The sequence below is a fragment of the Vigna umbellata genome, chromosome 4 (assembly GCF_029865625.1).
Source record: "Vigna umbellata cultivar VRB3 chromosome 4, Vumbellata_1.0, whole genome shotgun sequence".
Taxonomy (NCBI): domain Eukaryota; kingdom Viridiplantae; phylum Streptophyta; class Magnoliopsida; order Fabales; family Fabaceae; genus Vigna; species Vigna umbellata.
This window is the reverse complement of record NC_142168.1, coordinates 10,889,685-10,903,753: the sequence shown is the minus strand read 5'-3', so window position 1 is coordinate 10,903,753 and position 14,069 is coordinate 10,889,685. Positions and strand designations below refer to the sequence as shown.

General features: G+C 34.1%; 2 protein-coding genes and 1 long non-coding RNA gene across 4 annotated transcripts; 2 read left to right on the top strand and 1 right to left on the bottom strand.

Moving 5' to 3' along the window:
* The first annotated feature begins 4,377 nt into the window (after positions 1-4,377).
* Positions 4,378-7,306, top strand: LOC124830643 (ninja-family protein AFP3-like). The gene is made up of 2 exons (XM_047304417.2): positions 4,378-5,323; positions 6,621-7,306. Exons 1-2 carry the CDS (start codon positions 4,597-4,599, stop codon positions 7,028-7,030), a joined length of 1,137 nt encoding a protein of 378 aa, XP_047160373.1. The 5' UTR covers positions 4,378-4,596; the 3' UTR covers positions 7,031-7,306.
* Positions 7,307-8,664: 1,358 nt separating this feature from the next.
* Positions 8,665-10,270, top strand: LOC148199220 (uncharacterized). Of its 2 annotated transcripts, none has more exons than XR_015786011.1 (2): positions 8,665-8,917; positions 9,883-10,270. It is a non-coding gene; the product is annotated as an uncharacterized LOC148199220 (long non-coding RNA). The 2 variants fall into 2 exon arrangements; XR_015786010.1 differs by lacking the exon at positions 9,883-10,270 and adding an exon at positions 9,039-9,620.
* A 214-nt stretch (positions 10,271-10,484) lies between these two features.
* LOC124830644 (glucan endo-1,3-beta-D-glucosidase-like) lies at positions 10,485-13,114 on the bottom strand. Its single transcript, XM_047304419.2, has one exon. The coding sequence runs from the start codon at positions 12,561-12,563 to the stop codon at positions 10,593-10,595; it is 1,971 nt and encodes a 656-aa protein (XP_047160375.1). The 5' UTR covers positions 12,564-13,114; the 3' UTR covers positions 10,485-10,592.
* Between the last annotated feature and the right edge of the window lie 955 nt (positions 13,115-14,069).

Here is a 14,069-nt window from a genome sequence, read left to right as displayed (position 1 = left end):
TTGTCGTTGTTTTAGATTACGCGTAAAATTTAAAATTGTTTTACATGTGCTGTCTGTTTGGAAGATTCTATGGAGGAAGAATTAAATGGAAGCTGGATGAATGAGGAAGAAGTAAGAACAATTAAATATTATACTTTAATAACTATTTTACATATTTAGAAACTAAAATTGATATTTCATTCTTTAAGGACTAAATTGATAATATCTTCCCCTTTTGCTTTCAAAACCAGTTATTTACAGGACGCGACCACACAAAAAATATAAAACATTTAGTAGTGTTCTTGAATGAACAAGATTGCTGGATAAGCTTTAAAACCATTTTCACATGTTTAATATAGAAAATGTGAGTCCCAGCATGTTGGTTTGTGCGGAACTGACTTTGAATTCTATGAACAATGTTTTATGTCGTAATCTTTAAAATGAAAAGCATATAATTAATAATACAATGATTAAAAAAAGAGTGAGAAAAAAAAAGAGAGTATATTTTGATTTCCTTCGCACTTAAAAATATGTTGAAAGCTGGTATTTGCGAATGCTTTTGTAAAGGTGTTTGCTTAGTGAAAAGTGTGCGTGTTTGTCTGTTGAACTATGTATTGGACACGTAGAAAAGAACATTATGTTCGTTTGAAGAGAAAACACTGTTAAGAGGAATTTGAGAAGATGAATTTTGAAAATAATTGTGTTCACATTAAGGGATTTGCAACGATTGATTCTCGCTGATTTGCGGGATGAGGTGCTTTTTTCTATCCACAGGGATGCAACGAGATTTGGAGGTGATTATGCTGAAAAATCTTTTCTACCCCTGTGAACAAGCACAGACCACATGAAGCACAGTTACTCCTCCTGCCCAACTTTATAACAAACATAGGATTTTATATGATGTGAAGAGAACGTTGTTTTGTCTCTCTTGACAAAATATTTTATATAATTTTTTTTAACATCACAATTGTTTTATTTTTATATTATACATAGTTAATAATAATAATAATAATAATAATAATAATGATAATAATAATAATAATTAATAATAATAATTATTATTATTATTTCAATTTACTAAATTAATATTTTTTTACATTTTAATAATTAATTTTATTTTTTTTTCTTATAAACATTTTTACAATTAAATATAACATTAAAAATTATCATTTTATATCACTTTAATAATTAGGGATATTTTGGTAATCTTAAATTTCTATCAATTAAATAATTTTGTTTTATCTGTCACATCAATTAAATCCTACACTAATTCTCACAAACTTTACCCTCAAATCCACTCTCAATTACCCACAAATCCACTCAAAAAAACAACAAAAAAATTATTCTCAAATTCACTCAAATCCATTCAAATCATCTCTCCCAAATCATCTCCCTCAAATTCATCTAAAAGAACACGTCCTAAAGAAAGAAAATGAAAATTGTTGTTTGATTGAATGTTGAGTGTTGCAGCAGCAGCAGCAGCAACAGTAATAATAGGAAAAAAATGTAGAAGAGAGAGGGTGGGTTTAAAAAGAAGGAGAAGCAGAAAGAGACACGTGTCTAAGAGAGATGGGTAGTTGCGTTGTAGAGAGTAATAACACTGTTCCTCCTGTCACCTCAATCTGACACACAACCTAGCGCTTTTTTTCACCACATTCACATTAGCCACGTCATCCTCTCTCTGCAACTTGCTCCTCTCTCCAACCGTGCAGGGACGCGTGGCAGTCACCCGCTCAATGCAGAAAAGCAAAAGCGCAAGTTGGCCTCTGCGCTGGGTCCCACCGCCGGATCTCAATATCTCATCTGCTGCCGTGTTGTCCGGAGATTCCTTGGGCTTCTGTCTCTCCCCAACCATTCTCCACCCTCCGATCCCAATCATCCTCTTCTTACGTACGATCCACGATTCTCCCTTCACACAACTTGCTATTCTCTATTTTTTTATTTATTTATTCTCTTATTAATCAAACTACACATGTTTATGTCATCCTCATGGCTAATCTTCGAGGAAAAAATAAATGTAAACACAACTTTCTACAAATCCTCACACAAACCATGAATGGACCAACTTTTGTTATATTTCCTTATTCGATTTGAACGATGTAAACAATTACTTGAATTCATATATTTCACTGAAATAGAACCTCCAATAGAATTATATATGCTTTCTGCTCCTTCTAATCATTCAAAATAATACTCATAAAGCAAAACCATATCGAGCAAAAATTATCGAATATATATACAAAGCACGCAATGTAAGATAGAGAAATTATTAAATTCATAGCAATTGGTTTAAAAACCACTAATTCTTTGTCTGATACAATAAAGAATGAATATATTAAGAGACTTATTTAAGGAAAATAAAGTCATATTTTTAAAATGGTTTGTTTCAGAGAAATACTTAAGAATTGGGTAAGAAAGAGCACAATAGAAAAAAATGAAAAGAAAGTGTTCATTGTTAAGTGGTTGTTTTTAAAATTAATTATTTGAATAAAATTTTGATAAATGATTTTTGAAAAACAAACCATGCTAAAAATATAATCAAAATTTTGTCTTCATTTCTCCTCTACTTTTAATCTCTGGAGGTTTTTGTGACTGTTAAAATTTAGATGCAAAAGTATTAAATATGTGAATTTAATGAAAAAAATAATTAAAATTGAACCATTTTAAAGGTCAAGACTGTTTTTTTGAACAACCTTCTTCAAGTTTCAAGATTAAAGATTGAGTGTAGGAAAAACAGTATTTATTTTAAATATTTAATTTTTTCTGTTCTTGGAAAGAGTAAAATATATACAAAATATTATAATTTTATTATTTATTACACTTGTTAATAACAAATTTATACATTTGTTGTCATAAAAACATTAATCTTTTTAAAGACGTGTTTGGATAATATTTTTATTCTAGATTTTTGTGCCAAAGACATTTTTTAAAGATTTAAAAAAATTGAGTGAACTTTCTCAAAAAAAAAATGAAACGGTGGTTATCAGAACGTACTCACTCAGATTAGTTTTATTTAAAAGAAGATAAACTTGTATATAAACATGATTGATTTTATTGATCTACGGAAAGACTCGAGAAAAAAAAACTAAATGAATAGAAGTAAGGAATTACTTTTTGGTTAGACGAAAGAGTAGTTTATTAACCAAAAGGCAAACACGTCCTAAGGTTAGATGTTGGGAGAGAAATACGGTGCAGAGGTGATCGAAGTGAGTGAAGTAAAAGCCAAAAGAAATTGTTAGAAAAGATTGTCGTGTATGGAAGCAGAGCAGGAGGGTTTATAGGTTGAAAGAGCGTAGAAAAAGTACTGCGAAAAAACAAGAACCCAAGAACATGCATTTGCGAAGAAAGGTGTCGTAACCGATGAAAGTGTGCGATGATTCATCATTCAATTGAACTAGTTGCTCTTGCACAGGAAAAGAAAAGAGTGCAACTGAGTAACCCTCCCTCACCCTTTCACCTCAATCAATTTCTTGTTATTGGGTTCACTTGCACACAAAATTAACTTCAAACGATCCAATAAACCTGTGGGGACCGATTCAGAGTAATCATCGAATTATGTGTTACAACGAAGAAAAAAACATATTTTTGAATGAAAAATTATAAATGAGAAAAGGTTCATAAATATATTGTATTGAAAAGGACGCTACATAATTGACAGAAGCACATGTCTTGATCTTTCGTTGTTCACTGTCTGTCCATGTAGGCTCCACGTTCAACCCTGTTCATTTTATTCATATAAATTCTATAAATATTCTAGCTTTCAACTTGAAACTGTAACTGAATTACTGAATTAATTCAAATACCCATTTAGTTAACTGATTTTATTATCACATTTAACACCATATTAAAAGATCAGTTACTCAGATGTAAAATGCTGGCCAGTAACAGTAATTAAAAGATGGGAAGTTTAAGAAAATTATATTCAGAAAGGGATATGTGTTACATTATTATTGATGATAGATGACATAAAATCTGGGATTGATTCAGTCATGTGAGTAGATAAAATAAAATATGTTTTTTTTCTCCTGTAAAAAAAAAAGAGTGAGTGAGTGCAAGCTGGGTGTTGTGGTTATCTTGTATTGCAGTATTCATCCTAACCCATATATGTGTCACCTTCTCATTCCATCACGTGTGGTTTGCTTTCACTCTCACCATTGTGGCGACACGTGTGTATCGAAAATTGCAATAATCTTTCCCAATTTTCTTCTCTCCCACCTTTCCTTTCCTACGAGACAAACACAATAGCCTCGTACGCGCCACCTCACCACTCTCTCTCATAGCCACGTGTACCTCCAAGCTTCCCTCCTCTCCCCACGTGTCGCCTCCTTATCCCTTAGCCCCATTCTCGTCATTTCATACCTTTTCACTCTCCGCTCTTTTTCCTTTCTCTCATTAATTCCCTTATTTTCTCTCTCTTTATCCCTCTCACAACAACACACTCAGAAAATGTAGAAATGCAACAAAGTTTTCTTCCAAACAGAAAACTGATGAATTGGTCGGTTTAACAATGAATCATCTTTCCTTACCCACATAATCACCAACTCCAATTTTACATTTTTTTTTTCAGGTTTTACCCTCTCTGTCTCTTTCTCTGTTTCTGTCTCTTAGTTTCTTTCAATGGCACAAGTTCAAGACAGAGACAACACCCACAACAAACATCATTACATTTCTTCAGCATCCACAACAACAACACAATCTCCAATGAACAATTTGCCACGAGATCTGTTGAGAAGCTTCATGGGAGTGAATAATCATCACAGCCGCCATGGTAATCATCAGAATTTGCCTCTGCCGGTGGTGAAGTTGGAGGAAGAAGAGGAGTTGGAACTAAGTCTCGGGCTTTCTATGAACGGTCGATTTGGGGTGGACCCCACCGCCAAGAAGATAAAGAGAACGACTTCGATTCCGGAGTTCGTGAGGGACGAGGAGATGGGGTACGCTGCTGTGGGGTGCACGGGGCCTCTGGTGAGGACATGCTCGCTGCCGACGGAGACGGAGGAGGAGTGGCGGAAAAGGAAGGAGATGCAGACGCTGCGCCGCATGGAGGCTAGAAGGAAGCGCTCTGAGAAGCAGAGAAATTTGAAGGCTCTCAGAGAGCAACAACAACTAAGGGTTGGGTCTGAAGGGAATAATCCTGTGGAACAAGGTGCAGGGGCTTACCCTGAGGGTGCACCCCTGGGGAGAACCGTGTCGTTGACCACACGCGTTTGTGGACTCGGTTTGAATGGGGACATCGAGAAAGAGAAGAAGGAGAAGGGTGGAGTAGTGTTGGCGCCTCCATCGCCTTCGCAGGGTTCCATTGGTTCTTCCGGAACCTCAGAAGTTGAGTCTCAACAAGGTCAAGGTAATAATTATTAATTGCTATTTTTTATTTTACACTTTTTTTCAAGGGCTTTTGGTTATTTGTTTTTGCATTTGATTGCTTTCTTTGACTGTTCTGGTTTTATTCCTTTTCAATTTTTTTCCTGTTGTGTTTTCCCTTTGGGATATTGGTCATCAATCAAGCAGGAAAAAAGTTGAAATATTTTTTGCTGTTTTTTATTTTTTAACTTTTCACCCCTAGTCAGGAATTAAGTTAGGGAGGGTGAGACCTACTACGGTCCCCCATAGTGGCATGATTGTCCTAGGTTATGATATCGGGTTTCTCATTTTATACCAAAAAAGAGAAATCAGGAGAAGTCAGCCTCTGCTTGGGGTTTAACTTTTCAACTCTTAATTGAAAATTAGAATTACTGTTTTCTTAATAGATGTAAATTTGTTGAATTATGAGATGATCAGGATGAGTGAGCTTTTTTTTGCAGATGTCAGATCATGTCTGGGCCAGAAAAAATTAGTCAGAGTTTTGTCTTAGTTCAATTTTGCATTTGCTGGGTAATTTTTGTAACAACCCAACTAGATATTTAGGAGTATTATTGTTTAAGCTGAATTTGGCCTTTGATTTGAAATGATAATCTGGGATTGGTAACTTTTTGCATTCTTAGCCTCATATCCAAAGTGGCTAGTATTTAGCACTTCACCGTGATCTTTTGTGCATACCTTTGGGCTGACATTTGTTATGTTGAGAATGTCTCCAAAAAGATAAGCATGACACCAGAGGTTGTATCCTTGTGTGTCAAACAAAGTTGGAGAACATGAATGTTGAAAAAATTATATTAGTCATTTTTCTTGTAATACTTATTCATTTAGAGCAAATATCATTACCCTTTACTTCCATTGGGTTCTGACCTCGAATCAGTTGATTGTGAATTCTCTTTTGGAAAATCTAATGATGGCTACTGCAGTACAGTACATGTAAGCTTTAAGAAATGGTTGTCTATAATCACTGTTGCATAGTTCTTTAGATTGCTTGCCTCTATTTGGTAGAGCAACACAATAATATCTTCTAAGAGCTGAAGAATTCAGAAAGGTGTGTTCCAACGCATCTATATATTTAATTTGGCATTCTACTGAAAATTTCATTTAATCGGTTAAAATGTATATGAAATTTATATTATCAGAACTCTTGGGAATAACAAGCTAAATAGTAATTAATGAAATGCTTTGTTCATCATGTTCTATCACTACTAGTTGACACTTCTGCTACTGCAAAGCCATTTTTGGTATCTTAAATTATTTTGCAACCTATTTTGGCTAAACTTCAGGACCAACAGCCATGGATGTTAGAAGTCCTACTAGTGCCAACTTGGTGCCAGAAGGTGATCTGAAATCACCAATTGCTGCCCAAGCAAGTGTTGCAGAGAACGGTAGCAAGAATGATGCTGCAGTGGCTATGAGAAGTGAATCTAACAAGCATTCACTACCCCAAAACAGAACCAAAGACATTGTGAGGAACTTGTTGGAAGACATGCCCTGTGTCTCCACAAAAGGTGATGGTCCTACTGGAAGAAGAGTGGAAGGTTTTCTTTACCGGTATGGGAAAGGGGAAGAAGTGAGGATAGTGTGTGTTTGCCATGGCAGTTTTCTCACCCCTTCAGAGTTTGTTAAGCATGCTGGTGGCGGTGACGTGGCAAACCCATTGAAGCATATTGTTGTTAGTCCAAGCATTTTGTGAGGCCAAGAGAAAGAACCAACCAATCATGAGTCATCAAATTTTTACTCAATTGATTCCTATGTTCACTCTTAACTCACCTTGACTTCTAAACTGCATGTTATGTTCAAGTTCTGTTCCTTTCAAATCATAGATAATATATTATTATGAATCTGGTATTCTTCTCCTTTGTTCTTATGCATTAGAACGGAAGGGGACATTTGTTACTTCTCAAACTTTGTTGGTGGGCTGCTTTTCATTTTTCTGATATATGATAACTGGCAAAAGAAAAGTTTAACATGGTTTATTGTTTCATATTTTACAACTGAAAACGTATAATCAATTTTTGTTGTTGCATCATTTCATATATATGTGCAATTGTATGGATTGATACGCCAACCTCTTTATACTAAAGACCCGAAAAATATTTTGTTTTTCTATTGAGGAGAAATATTTTTCTTAGTGTTTACATTTATTTTTTTCTCTTTCATCCCTTCCCCTTCCCCACCGGAAAGAAAAGTAAATATTAAGCACCAAAACGTTTAATCTATGAGCAATGGTAGGTTGAAATACTTGCACTTATTTGACATGATATTTACATAAGAGATTACAATAGGAAAATGAGAAAATGTCAAATGAGTGTAGAACTGTATATTATTACACTGGGAATTCTTTTGTTTTTTTGTGTCTACAATTGCATAATCTACTTGATGCCTGCTTCTGATTTTGTTTTTGTTTGTCGTCTGTTATACTTGCTTGCTATTATGAAGGAATTGAGAAAAACCTCTCCAAATACATATTGTATCATACCTCTTATTGTTTTATTTCACTAATTAAGGATGCATTACTGTGTAATTTTTACACTTTAAATCAATTAGAAGTTATTATTGAAATCAATGTGGGAGATAATTATTACAAATATTATTATATATTATTATCCTATACATTATTACTAGCTACATGTCTTCTTGGAGTTTGTTTTTGGATAAAAGTAATAAAACAAGCAGTATCAAAATCTATCTTAATCTCATACAGCTATTTTTATTTTATCATCACCAAAACCTTTGCGTGGATATCTAAATAACATGCTCCCTTCCATAAGCACAAAGATATCTCAAAATTGAAGAAAACTGGGTCCAACTAAGAGAGTGTGTGATCTTTGATTAAGAATTTAGGAATGTTTATTTTTCTCGATGGAATGCTTATTATAAATGGTGATGTATATCTTATAAATGTGGACAATTTCTTTCTATATTTATTTTGTACTCTCATAAATTTTTATATTTCAAATTAGATAATTTAAAATATATTTTTTATAAAAATGTGGATAAAAATTGTTTTATTTTAAATTATATAATTTAAAATGCATAATGTGCATAAAAAATATGGTACAAGAAGAAGAAATGATAAGGTGTGTTAGCATCAATCATCTCAAAACATTCTTCTAGATGTATCAGTTCAGTCATGGTAGAGAAAACAGAAAACTATTCTCCATTTCCAGAACATAAATTTAGGGTGAAAGTTCAATGGTGTCAAACATTTTACTCCGTAGAAGTAAATATGTTCTTTTACTAATGATACAGGATGGTCAAAGGAAAAAATATAAAATAAATATGCAACCCACATAATATATTTTTATTTAATTAGAAAGTAAAAAGTAAAAAATTACTTTTTTATTTCTTAAAACTGAAATTTTTAATTTAATTTATTTTTTCATGAATCCAAAATTTAAATTTTTTACATCTTCCTTAACGGTCACGTTATCCTAAGCTCTTCAGAGCCACAGAAATTCCCCAAATCCCAGGAACGAGATAAGAGCCAGAAACACATTAGAACGAACAACACCAAAACATAAAATTTCCAATACTTTCTCCGTGGATTCAAAGAAAGCCTCAAATCAAAATTGGCAAGGTGAATTGCGTTTTTTCTTTTTTCTTTTTTTTCCAGTTGATATGCTTTTGGTAATAATTATTGAATGAGAATGAATTTCATTTTATTTTAATTTTGATTTACTGGCATGGTTGATTTTAAGGCTTTGGTTTGGCCATGGAAGTGTTAGTTAGGAAATGCCTATGTGTTGACGGGATTATGATTTGAGAGTTTCTGAGTTCAATAGCATGGGAGTTTGTGGCCTAGTGGTTTGAGATGCCATGTATCACGATGAAGAGAAATTACATTTGTAAAGCTCCTTAGTTTTCTGTATGACAGAGAATTATAGGAAAAACAACGGGAAGTGCTTGATTAGAATTAGTCATTATCAGATAATGTGGTGTACACAGAAGGCACAATAGTATGGAGAGTATTTTAACACAATTTGTATGACTGAAGAAACGTGTGATTGGGGAAGGAAATTTTTCAATGTGGCGTGCTTTGTGGTGCTTTGGTGGGAACGTGTGTTGCGGAGTGGTGGGGGCTGTTGTTGGTGCAATGAAATGGAATGCATATGATAGTATTTGTCAATGCTGTGGTCCGCAAATAATGTGTTACATGCTACAGTCTTGTAACTATGTTCGGATTTCTTTGGAATACATAAGTGGACAACAGATGTAATAATATATTAGATGCTTTTTTGGGGCTAATCCTTATTCCAAATTAGAGTTTTACTTTGATTTCAGTAACTTGCATAATTGAAGCTGACTCTAATTATCAGGATGAAGTTTCAAGTTTGATTGAAATAATAGAAGTTTATTTTTAGAATTGATAAAAATAAGATATCTTTTGTTCAATAACTTTGAGTTCTGTTTCTTTAGTTTCACCGTTAGACCAAAAATTTGTCTCAATCATTTCTTTATTATATATTATTGAATTTGGAAGCAAGTTGAAAATGAAAGCTATAAGTTGTTCATTGAATCTCAGTTCTGCAGTCTCTAACCCAGGTACACTGGCCTTGTGGTAGTTCAATACCAGTTCTGGTAGCTAAGCCAAATTATGAACAAACTGTGGACGTCTCTGGCTTCTGCCTTGGTAATGTAATCTTGTAATTTCTTGCCAACACAAATTATGAATATTTTTGTTTCAACTGCTATTTTCACATACCGACTCAAGCGTTGTCCAGTGAACTACAGAAAGTGTGAGAAGATTTTTCATGAGTCGAATATTACTTTACTCAAACACACTATCAGAGCTTCGGATCTTTTTGGTGCAACAAAACGTTTAATTAGTTTGGACTTGTTGATGAGAGTCATTCTTCGTTTTGAAGTGTTCTATTAGGAGGTTGGCTTATCATTCATTTTGGATCATTAAATTAACCCGGGTGCTTTTATAGCTTTGTTGTCTCAATAAGCTTGAACATCATTTGATAATTAGATTCACCAGGATCCTACATCAATAGATGCCAAACATAAAAATTCTGTTAAAAGTTATAGGGAACTGACTGAACTTCTAATTACAGAGGAAAAATCTGCTAAACTGCAAGGTTTAAAAAATTCTTAAAAATTCTTAAATATTAAATTTACCTCACCACATTAACAATAACTGATACGAGATGTAGAATTTCATAAATTACAGTGAACAAAAAATGTTGACAAGGATTAAATTGAAAAGTAAGATTACAAGAACTTGTCCAAAAACTTGTTTGCATTACTCCTCATCTGCTGTTAATCCACCAGAGGAGGTTACTGAACGAGTTTCCATCATCGAAACCTGTCAACGTTCTTATTTTCTTTAATGCTGTGCTTTTATCATAAATTCCTTGCAAGGCATAGGTGAATCCCTTCCAGCCTTCTACATTTGTTTTATTCTTCAAAGAAGGCAGTGTCCATTCCACAAGCTCCTTGGTATAAACAGTATCAGAGAACAAGGTCTCAGTGACAGGCAACAAGGGTAGAACTTGGATACTAAGCCTACACTCTCTACACTCGGCAGTAGCCCACCATAGCTTACTGTCCCTCTTGTTAGCCCACAGAATACCCACAATCCTGTTATCTTTTGCAAATTCTTCTTCATACAAGTTGTCTTCCGCTTTTACATGCCACCATGTTTGTGTAGCACGAATTTCCAATGCTAACAGTGTCGATCCAGTATCAACAAGACGGCTATCACCATAAGCTAAACCCATCAAAGCTGCTGCATAGTATGCATTTACAGCTTCACTTGTACTCTCCTGATTCCTTCCATCTTCAAATTCAGTCAGCCCTGAAGCCCAAGAGTGTAACTTGTAAAGGTCAAAACACCTTAGGCGTGGATAATCTGAGTTATATCTTTGGCCCAAGTTCATAAAATCTGTCACAAGTGAATAAGCTTGCGGTTTGAATTTTTTGCCCCAGGCAGGGTCAATCTTTGCAAGAACTGCAATTCCATAAAGGAAGTACCCCAAATGAAAATGGTGATCGTTATATATTCCAAACCCAAAATCAGCAGTTGAATCTGTGGAGCCTTGTTCGGTAACAATTCCACGCCATTTTCTTTCGTATAGAAAACCATTCCCTTTGAAAGTTCCATCCAACCAGGGCTCAATGGTTTCCTTCAGAAACTTTTTAATCTTGGGAATCACCTTAGGATAAGACACTTCTTCTGCGATCAAGGCTAACCTTGCAGCCCTTCCAACAAGCTTTCCATAGAAATAAGATGAATTTGTTGTTATTGCAGAAGAATTTAGCCCCTTGACATCCTTATAAAGTGCTGAGACAATCTCACCAAATGACTCTCTATTGATCCCTTTTTTAGAATGCCATGTCACAGGAATAGGGTCCGTCTCCAACACCCATGAATCTCCAACAACACCAACAAGATCACCGTCAACACTTCTATACTTAAAATCGTGCAGAACGGTAACGTTACAATCATGTGATAGAAGCTTAGCATGAAGAGGGTGCGCTAGCATGAGCAAGTCCCCTGACCTTTTCTTTTGCCATTTATACTCCACTCGGAAACGCTTACTGAGTGCAGCACCACCCGACACAGGGTAACAAGAACTGAACTTGTCAAGAGTTGCCACATTATTGGGGTTGGAATCAGGCAACGCTGCTATACGAATGATGCCAGAAAACGGCTTGGATGTAACCTCAGAAGCAACATGGTTCAAATAGATTGGGGAGGAGGCGTATATGAGCCATGTCTGAGTGTTGTTAAGCTGAAGGATAAACTTGGTATTGTCATCATAGGAAGACAAAGAGACTATGGTGTGCACTGTTTTGATGGAAAGAGATGTTGGCTTTGTGACAGAAGCGGTTATGAAAGGGCTTCCTCTGACAAGAAAGAACCTGAGGTTGGAACTGGGGATGTCCAAAGTGACACCAAGATCACTGTAGGATGAGATGACACGGTTTTGTCCATATGAGTTTGTTTGAGAGGCTGAGATGGTGAGATCTGGGACAAAAATTTGGTACAGCACAGCTGCTGTAAAGAAGAGAAAAGGGTAGGAAGCAGAGAGTGAGGAGTTTGAGGACTGAATGTGGTAGGGGTGAAAGTACTCAGGCACTGTACCATTCGGAATAACAAAGTTTTGGAAGAAAGAGTTTGTGGGGAGTGGAGATGAAAGGAGGTTTGGTGAGAAGTAGGTTGAAGGATCAGGGACAACTGTTGATTGAGTTTGAGGGAATAGAAAAGAAGGAGACATTGTTTGTGACGAGGAAGAGATGTGATTGCTTGCTGCAATGTTTGTGATCTCTTATATGAACCAAGCCAAGAGTTTCTTTGACCTGCCAAGTTGACTTTAGAATAATGCTTTCGTATATTATTACACTTATTGCCTCACCATCCTTGTGTTTGGTTTTGTAATGGTAAAACAACATTTACCTTCTCACACTTTTCGTATACTCCCTCCCAGACGTGACGTAATTGAAAGCTATGCGATTAAGTGTGTGTAGACTGGGTAAATTATACGATTTTTCATTTGTTGGTTTGTGTTTGCTGGCAGTTTAGTTGGAGGACTCGGAAGATCAATTCCAAGGCTTGTTCAATTTCCAAGCCGAACGGAAACTTTTTCTTTGCTTTGTTAAACCTCTCTCTCTCTTTCTCCACTTTTCAATGTATTGTTTAGTATTCAAACACGGCATATTTTAAGAGTTTTTGTTTATGGATCGGACAATGTTATATTCTTGTATAAAAGATATTTAATATCTTGAAAACATAAAATGTTTTATATATTTATTTATCTATTATATTACTTAAGTAAGAAAAGTAGCAGGAAGAAATTTTTAGAGGATTCAGATTGACTCATTCTTATATAACTATTATTCTAAAGTGTATAGCACATGACATAACTGTTATTGTTAATTAAGTTAAAAATAATATATAGAAGTTTAGCAATTATTGAGAATATTGCCGTTGTAAAGAAGTATCTTTTGGATTTTTGTGGACATACTTTGCTGGCTTTGTGTGTTTGGAAGCAGAAAGTGAAAGGTACTGTAGTTCTTGAATGTCGAATCCGTATGTAGCACAGAACACAAGCAGTAACATAATCCCATTTATTGTTGTGTCTTTTTGAAAGTGGAAGCCAAAAGCAATATACGTTACAATTTGATTTTTCTTTTTTCTTGTATGTGTGTAATATACGTTACAATTTTTTTTTTTTCTTGTATGTGTCTAACGGTGGTTTGATCAGATTCACTTAGCCATCAAATTTATTTCTAAAAGTCTATCATAATAAAATTTAATATTTATTAGATATATTATTTAATCAATTAATATACAAAATATATATATATATATATATATTCTCGTGAGATGAGTGAATTGAAAATCTTGAATAAAGTTAAAATTAAATTAAAATATATAAATAGGAATAAATTTTATCTTATATAAAGTTGAATTAGATTTAAAATTCATTTTTTTAAAAAAATTATAATTTATATCTTTCTTTTAAAATTTTCATCATATCATATATGAGATTTTCTAAAAATACATAATAACAACTTTATAGATCTTTTACTCATATTTTATTCATGATACTTATATTTAAAGTGATACTTTAATTTATCTTAAATTTTTAATAAATATTATTATATATTAAAAATTACTTAGTTACTATGCAACTTACTAAGAAACTAAGTTTGAACATGTTATATTTTAGTCAGCACACACTTACTACTTGTTGGGACCTTAACCATTTTGAATACAATTA

Coding starts and splice junctions, on each gene's coding strand:
- LOC124830644 (XM_047304419.2), bottom strand. CDS start 12,563: ATGTCTCCTTCTTTTCTATTCCCTCAAACTCAATCAACAGTTGTCCCT.
- LOC124830643 (XM_047304417.2), top strand. CDS start 4,597: ATGGCACAAGTTCAAGACAGAGACAACACCCACAACAAACATCATTAC. Junction 5,324..6,620: donor TGAGTCTCAACAAGGTCAAG/GTAATAATTATT, acceptor GCTAAACTTCAG/GACCAACAGCCATGGATGTT.